The sequence below is a fragment of the Echinops telfairi genome, unplaced genomic scaffold (assembly GCF_000313985.2).
Source record: "Echinops telfairi isolate 266 unplaced genomic scaffold, ASM31398v2 ScPeMD7_7473;HRSCAF=8511, whole genome shotgun sequence".
Taxonomy (NCBI): Eukaryota; Metazoa; Chordata; class Mammalia; order Afrosoricida; family Tenrecidae; genus Echinops; species Echinops telfairi.
This window is the reverse complement of record NW_022111377.1, coordinates 1790822-1799853: the sequence shown is the minus strand read 5'-3', so window position 1 is coordinate 1799853 and position 9032 is coordinate 1790822. Positions and strand designations below refer to the sequence as shown.

General features: G+C 37.3%; 1 protein-coding gene across 2 annotated transcripts in view; it reads right to left on the bottom strand.

The window, feature by feature from the left end:
• The window catches only part of USP6NL (USP6 N-terminal like), a 182659-nt gene that overhangs the window by 81284 nt on the left and 92343 nt on the right, over window positions 1-9032 (bottom strand). The window contains exon 1 of one of the 2 annotated variants that reach the window (XM_045285595.1): window positions 511-573. The exons of the other annotated variant lie outside the window; for it this stretch is intronic. Coding sequence (XP_045141530.1) covers window positions 511-550 — 40 coding nt within the window. The 5' untranslated portion in view covers window positions 551-573. Of the gene's footprint in view, window positions 1-510; window positions 574-9032 lie in introns of those variants that run through there. 2 annotated transcript variants of the gene reach the window in all.

The window sequence follows — 9032 nt, the reverse complement described above, 5'->3', positions numbered from 1 at the left end:
AAATCTTAATAGGAGTCGAAAGCCTCATCTTTCTACTGAAGTGGAGCTGGGGGTTGAACCCTCAACCTTGCTAGTGTTTAACATCTTTTTGAAAGTCAATTTGATAATCTGTATCAAAAATCTTAAAAACAGGCATAACATTTACCCCAACTGCCAACTGCCTTTGGGGATTTATACCAGTGAGCCAAGCATGTTTACAGTTGTTTATAACAATAAAAATAGGGGGAAATTCTTTATTTTAAAAGTAATTTGGGGTAAAATATTTATTGTTTCTGCTTTTCCAATTTACATTATAAAATGTCAATATGTCATCCTTTGGAGGAAGTAAACAAATATGCGTAAATAAATAAAGAGAATGGTTCAAACTAATGACAAAAAATACAACTCTGATTTTCACAATGAACTAATGCAAACAAAGTCTGAATTAGCTTAATTACATATATATTCATCCTATCTGAATTAGCTTAATTACATATATATTCATCCTATTTCAGACTTATGATCCCTTACCAATTCCTTTTTCCTCTTCTTTTGCCCAGCTTTGAAACATTATACTCACACTTTTGCTGACATGATTGAAAACAGCAAGTTAGTAGAAATAAAATATAAACCAGGATGGTTGAACATTTATTACACTCCCATTTCTATGATCAGAACTGTTAAGTATAAATATTTATGGGGATTAGGTGGTATCAGTAGATGAGTGCCTTCCTCTAATGTATTTTATGCCAGTCTTTATTTCTGCTGCTGTGTCAACTTAAAGAGATAATAAAGAAAAGTATGAAAGTGCAACAACAAGAACTGGAAACACTTGAGAAGTAAAAATGCAAAATATTCCAATTGGGGCAAATTATAGGATGCAAAGATTTACTTGGCTTGTCTTAATCTGCAAAATTTCCAGGAAGACAAAAGCTAACAATGTAATAGAAGTGATCTTGCTGAGTTAAAATTGTATATTAATTTTATGAAGGAAATATGGTGTACTTTAATATGCTTAAAACAGTAAACAAGTTCTATAGCTCTAAATTCCTTTAGAAATTTCTAAACCTTGATTTTCCCAGTGCAGTAAAAATTTTGTAATATTAATATATGTATTCTAAAAAGAGAGACATTTTCAAGTCAAACTAAATGTATAAAACGCAGTCTAATCTACTTCTTTGGAGAAACTAAATGGGAAACGTCAAATCTTTCGCAACACTTAAATTAGAGACCTTATTTAATTATCTTCATTGTAAGGAAATTATCTAGACTAAGAATTAGTAGCCTTTTGTACGATTCACTACAGTTAACATATGTTCCATACTTTCTGATCTGTAGTCGAAAAGTTACTGATAATTAAACCAGAATAGTCCCTTCGGTTGCATTTCGGTGGTTTACTTAGAAAACTCCAGAGGAAGAAAAAAAGTATTCCCTAAAACACTGACCACACACAATACCAACAGTTATCATATATCTGTGTTTCAGTGTGCACTATGTTCCAGGCACCCACTAAACAGTGACAGTTATGTTTGTTGGTACTTAGACCGCATATATCAAATAAAAATTTAATCAGGGCCATGCCCCCCATCAAGTCACACTACATCTTCATATTCTTACATTGCATGGTAAAACCACAACTCATAACTGTTCAAAAGACTTGTTTTGAAATACAGTATAGTACCATTTGTATTAGTAATTAAAAGGTAACAACATATCTATTATAATAAATGATATGACAATACATAAAAGGGTTCCTGTTACTAAAAATAAAATCATGTAGAGAAATATGCAGACCAACTAGTTCACATCGTCTCAATCTTTCTGCTTTGCCAAGATCTTAGTGTTTTTTTGGCCTTTGATTTTCCTCATACATCATCCGGGATTTCAAAATACAAGAGATATTATTTTAAACTGTAAATATCAGAGGAGATTTGGATCAAAAGTCAAAACAGACAGGAAAAATATTTTAGGCACAAATTTATGATACAAAAATAATTTTACAGAGCATTTTAAAAAACTGACATTTTAAAATGTCTTCTAATTCAATTGAAACCTCCGGTAACTTTAAAAAATTAAGTATCCTCCTGAATTATACGTATTTTTTCAAGATGGAAGTGTCTCAGTATCATTAAGCTAACCCCAAACTATATGAACAATTCATAAAAACTAAATGCACAAACTAATGAACTATAAGCTATTTAACAAACTAATTCATACAAGCTATTAAATTTTAAATTCAATCAAATAAAACAAAACTGATGGTTGATCATTTCCCCAGGGTATATTTTGGCAGATAAGTATGCATAAATAAGCAATTTCACTTTTAACAGTACTTTACCCTTGGTTCGGTAATCGGTCTGGCCCTGGAAATTAACAATTGCTTCAGTCCTCATAGAGTAACTTTATCTATTCCAAAGTATCATTGTTACTTTATATGTTTAGAGCACACCAAGACTGTTACATGGTGCTCCACACATGCTGCAACTAACTGAAACAAGAAAAGAGGAAGGCAGCTCTACTTTAAACTATTTCTGAGACAAGAACAAGAAAAAAACGTTTGAGATGTATGTCCTTTTCTAAGGGAGAAAAAGGACCTTGCTGTAGTTACACAGACTGCAGATATTCAAACAAAGATGATATTTGTTGAGGAAAAACATAGCTTTCAGGCTAGATCCCAAGTATGAACCACAGCAGCCTACACCCAGCATTCCATCTAATAACAAACAGAGGCTTTAAACAAGCAGCTTCACAACATGCCTTCATCTTGTGTTTTCAAATACACCATGTTCTTAGTACTTTTAATACTTTAGAATTAAAGAGCAACAAAGGAAAATTTTTATTTAAGTCTTTAAAGCTAAAGAATGCCCCTCTCTAATATACTGTATAATTTAATATACATTTTTATGATAAATTTTGATGTGAAAGCTTCAGTCCTGTTTCAGATCCCATAAGCAAGTATAATACAGTGACTTTGGAATTTTTAAATATGCCCATACAAGTGAAATAAAGGCTTCATAAAAGGATACATCTAACTACTGCATGAGTGCACTCTGAAATTTTCTGTTCTGCAAGGGAGCTTCAAAAGGTTCATGGAAAAATCAAACTGATTTTTTTCCCACCAACTGCTTTAAGGCCCCTTGTATTCTATTTGTCCTTTCCTTCTTCCTTTATATTGCTTTTCTTCCTTCCTTTTAATAGGTAGAGGCATGCCTGTGATCATTATACTTAATAAATAAATTAATTGGCACTAATTAACTTAGTGTATCCTCTGCTTAAACCAGTTGTTAATATTTGACAATAACCAAAAGCTTAGGTAAAGGGAAACAAATCCAAGGAATGACAATGACAAGGAAATAATACCAAGGAATGACAATCAGACTGGCATCAAACTTCTGTTATCAGTGTTATGTTTTTTTTAGTTCTGAGAAAAACAAAATCATAAATTTAGACTTCTACACCAAGTCAAAGCATCAAGCAGGAGGAGAAAATGAAATATTTTTAGATATTACAAGGTGTGGGCTGAATACTATTGCTCTACTCACTTGGTCAAATCCTAAAATCTGGACTTTATAAATGTTACCTTCTGTGGCAAAATAGACTTGTATGTGTAATTAAGTTACAGATTTTGAGATGAAGAGTGTATGCTGGATTTTCCAGGTAAGCATACCATTATCACTAGAATCCTTACAGGAGGCAGGCAAGAAAGTCAAAGAAGGAAACAGAAGAGATTATTAGGGTGGTGCGGTACAAGGAAGGGGCCATTAGCCAAGAAATGCAGGTGGCTCCCAAATATTGGGAAAGGCAAGGAATCAAGATTCTCCCCTAGAATCTTCAGAATGAACCAACCTTGCCCGTGTCCTACCTTTAGCTCAGTGGGACTGGTTTTGAACTTCTGGCCTCCACAACTGTACAAGGGTGAATTTATGTTGTTTTAAAGCACCAAGTGTGTGTCATTTGTTACACGAGAAAACTAATATAAAATGATTCTGAATTTACAGCCTATTACACATAAGGAAAACAACTAATGTAATTTATCACATAAAGCAAAGGAAAAGAACACATGACACAATCAATTGACTGACACACACAAAAAAAGCATTTGACAAAATCCAACGCACATTCCTAATGAAAACACTCACCAAAACAGGAATAGAGGGAAATTCCTCAACATAATAATAGGCATATATACACAATCAACAGACAACATTTTGTTCTCAAGTAAGAGAAACTGAAAGCATTCCCGTGCCCAAGGGACCAGACACGATTGCCCTAGTCAATACTGTGCAGGAAGACAGTACTCAGCAGAGCTATCAGGCAAGGAAAGGAAATCAACGGCACTTACATTGGCAAAGAAGAGGTAAAACTCTACCAGATTATAGGACCCTATACATAGAAAATCCCAAAGACTTGATAGGAAAATTGTGGGAACTAATTGACAGATTAGGCAAATTGGCAAGTACAGCAAATTCACTGCCATTGAGTCATTTCCAACTTGTAGTGGATCCTATAGAACAGGGTAAAGCTGCCCTAGGGGTTCCCAAGGCTATAACTCCTGATGGAAGTAGAAAGCCTTGTCTTTCTCATGAGGAGCACCTGGTAGTTTGTTCTGTGGGCGTTGTAGTTAGCAGCCCAATGAATACCCAGTACACCATCAGGTGAACTACTTATAGATTACCTGTCAGAGGGGAATAAAAAAGACAAGAGGAGATAATGAATCAGTTCTTCCTTCACAGGATTCCAGAGGATGTTTTTGGTTTAGGACACCTTGGGGTGTTACTTCAGAATAAGCTATTGAGTGGAGAAAACCGTACATGTAACTTTTAAGTGCCCATATTTATTTCCATCCCCCACAACATAACCAAAGTAAGTGCTATTTCAAGTTCTCTTGATATTGGTGTGCCTTCTTTACTTTTAATTGTCTGTTTGGGACAGCATTTTGCTTCTTCTTCCTCTGAGCATTTCTTCTAGCCTTGGATCTAGATCTGGAAAAACTTTGGCTTAAGTTTTAGCAGTGGTGCCTGTTAAGAGCTTACCATTTAGAACAATCTCTGTTCTTGATCATAAAGAAAGTGATTGCAAACCACTGATATTAGGGCCACTTCTGGTTTAAAGACAAGATGGAATTAAGGAACTGAAGTTATAGACACAAATAAATTATTCAAATCATTTCACTAAAAAAGAACATTTCCTACATGAAAATATTGGGCTGGAAATAAAACATACCAGGCACTGAAGCATGAAGCAGCTTCAGAGCTGAATTACTCTGTCTTGTTTTCTAGGCTAAAAGTTGTTGCTGATGGTGACGGCTTCTCTGTATCAGAGACTGTTCAGCTGTTCTAGTGACCCATTGGGAAAGTCTGTCAAAATCAAGATGGGTTAATAAACTTTTTTGCCATTGCAAATCTAATGCCACATTCTCAAATCAACCAAACGGGAAGACATTTTGACCTCCACCTGTCAGTCTCCAGTGTCTTCACAAAAAGAATAGGGGGGGACAAAAGCAGCTCCTGACTCCCTAGAACTCCAGAAATCAACTAGTTACTCCCACGTTTATGTGTCAGATGATTCACAAAGAAAAAGGCTATGAAGTGATGTAACACATTTAAATACTACTACTACAGATGAGCACATAATTACCAGCTGTTGAAGATGGGTGTAATTTCACATTTGAGGTCAGGGCGGAATGATAAAACTGCCAACAACAGATACTCACAAAGAAGACAAACATGTGAGTCATTTGACTTCCTAACTCGGCCTAAAGTTGATGCCACACTCAAGATTATACCTTAGCTGCTTCTCCAATTATACGATTGCCTATGTTAATAGATTACAGAAGGGCTACTTGTAACAATACCTTGTGTGTGTGGCTGTTTTACAACCTGTTCAATGAAAGTTTACTATGCTCCAGGCACCTTGCTGGGCATTTAATACTCATAATTTCACTTAGTAATCCTCATAACAAACCATGTTCGTTTTATTACTATCTTCTGTTTACAAAAAGGGAGACTCAGGTCTGGCCGAGATCAGATGGTTCAGGTCGAGAAGTAAGTAGCAGAGCAGGACTGAAAGCCAGGCTCTTGCGATCTCAAAACAATGTTTCTGTTAGGTAAGATACAGGGACAGGGGATTGTCCCTCCTGTGACTGCACAGGCCCCCCACAGGAGAGTTTGGGAAGAAAAATCAGGTGAGCATTATCCACCCATAAAGACTTCAACTGGGCATGCTCCAATTCAGCCAGCACTCCCCCCGCCCGCCCCCCAAGCCACCTGGGTGGCCCAAACGAGGCCCAGGCTCATGACCCCACCCAGGTGGGCTTAATTCAGCCAATAGGGTCGTCCAATCCCTTCCACCACTCCTCCCCAAGCCTGAAGTTTCAAATACCCTTGGCCATGCTCTCTCTGGTCTCAGGTCACCACCTGTGGCCGTGCAGTCCCATGAGATTGCCCCTATTTGGTTGTGGGTCCCACCGAGGCTTCCATGCAGTTTGGCACGCTTCCCTGAAATAGCATGTATTCTAGAGGCTGTAAAACCTGAACCTTCTCCTATCCTTTATAAAAACCCACTTGGATTACAAACCAGGCTTCAGCGTGAATTTTTTATCGTGCAAAGCCAAGAACCGAGGTACTGCCCACCCGAAAAACCTAACATAGCCACCAAGATATTTTGTTAAGCTGTAAATCCTAGTGCCATTGTGAGATTCCGACTCATCGTGATCCCATTGGGAGCCTAAACTGCAGTATATTACTCCTACTGTTTTTAGAACAAATAATGCTCTGGACCAAGAAATCCCCTCCATTTTCAATATTCAGTTGGTTACAAGGCAGGCTAATTAATAGTTTACTTACCTTTACACTTAAACAAAACATTCTAAAACTAGCCAGGATGCATTTATTTTTTTTTCAGGATGTATTTATTAAATCGCGTTTACTCAGCAGCTCCTGTGCTCAGGACCTTGCAGGAGAAGGAGGCAATCAACAAGCCAGGAGCCTGCCCCTGGCAGCCTGAGGAGCTCCAGATCAATCGGATTAGATCCCCCACACACTATGAAAATGGCTTTTGAAAGGGGCAGGTACCACGTGTTCCAAGGGTAGGATAGGATGGAGGCGGGAGGGGTTGGAACAGAAAACACTGGAATGAAATGTACCAGAATGCACAAATGGATACTTCTGAGAGGAAATAGAACTATTTTCTTCCTTATACTTGTCTATTATTTCTGAAATATCAGTATTACCATATATATGCGTGTATAAGCCGAGTTATTATGCACATTTTTAATGCAGTTTTTGTGGTAAAAGTAGGTGCCTCAGCTGATATTTGGGTCAGCTCATACTTGAGTATATGTGGTATTTTATTTTTTATAATGTTTAAACTGTAAAGATATGTTAAGTCATCCTGATACCATATGGTTAAGGGGGGAAAACACATTTCAAGATTTCTAATGAAATAAACTAGCTTAATAGTGTGCTCACTGGAAAACAAACCACATTTCTCAATTTTCTTCTGTGGTTTCAGGTGAAAATTTATAAAACAATTTTCCAAGGAAGTCCTCTACAGTCATAAAATAATTCTTCTGTATCTCTAGGGAGATACTTAAAATTTCCCCCTTGGGATAGCTGGTAGTGAGTTATATAAGTCAATGAATATCAACCACCTTTCCCTCAGAAAAACGACATAGGTTAGGTTTCATAAAATTAACTCCAAAAGTTATTGAGCACCATTTAGTGCCAGTTTTCCTACCTACCATGACTATAAATATGAATATAACACAATTCCTCAAAAAACATAGAGCCTCCTGAGGGAGTCAGACACATTAGAAATTAGCTGTAAATACTGTGACAAATGCCTTTAACAGTTATACCTTACCACAGCTGTCTCAAGTATAATACTGGAAAGGAAAAACAGGACTACCACAACTAGATAATTCACCATTAGAGAAGTTGGAGAAGAATACAGAATATACTAGGTCAGAAGAAGGCACAAATCAGCATTAGAAAAAACACAACCTATAATGCTCTTTAGAAGGATACAAATAGCAGTGCATGAAAATAATGTTCTACATCCTACCTTGGTGAATGAAAACTGTCTGGCAACATAAAAGTCTGTATGCTGCCGGGTCTCTACTCATCTGGAACAAAAGAGAATAAAGCAAACCAAAAGACTCAAAGAAGAAACCAGCCCACAGAACTCAGAGTCCTCATGAATCATGGCCTCATCTAGCTAGAAAGCCCAAGAACTAGATAGTGCCTGGATGATCCTACCGACAACTCTGGCCAGGAACAGAATAGAAAGTCCTGGTTAGAATGGGAGAAAAATATGGAACAACAGCAACAAAAAAGAGTAGACAGACGAATCTAGTAGAGGCAGAAAGAGTCCAAAATTACTGCCCTGTGTCATCCTTCCAGCATGGAACTGAAATCACATGCACAGGCCACCTCTCAACCAAACAGACTGGTTTTAAAAGAAGCAAAGTCACCCACAAGGAATGCGCTTCTTAGAAAAACCGATTAACTACATGCAACCAAAAGGGCAAAGGGCCCCAAAACAAAGCTGAAAGAGCAGGGGAGGTCAAGAAAATCAGATGACTGCAAACAGGGACTCCAGGATAGAAAGGAGGAGGAGGAGAGTGCTGAGCCATTTGGAAGACGGTAACCAATGCCATGGAACAGTCTGTGTATGAATTAACGAATGGAAACAAAGTTGCTGTGAAAATTTTTACAGAACATACAATAAAATGCTCAAAAATGTAAGAATGCTAAAGCTTTTGGCTGGCTTACTTTGGACACGTTACCAGTAAAAACCAGTTAGAAAAGGACATCATGCTTGGTAAAGTAGAGGGTGAGCAAAAACCTGCAATGCAATGGCTTGACACAGAGTCCAACCAGTGGACTCATTCATCCCTAAATGATGAAGATAACACAGGACAGGTTATATTTCATCTGCTAACCATTAGGTAGCCATGAATCAGAGCTGAAAGACAGCAACGAGCAACAACATCATTACATAAGTCCAGTGTAGGCAGGAAAGTAAGAAAAGGGTGTAGGTTTTTGTGTTTT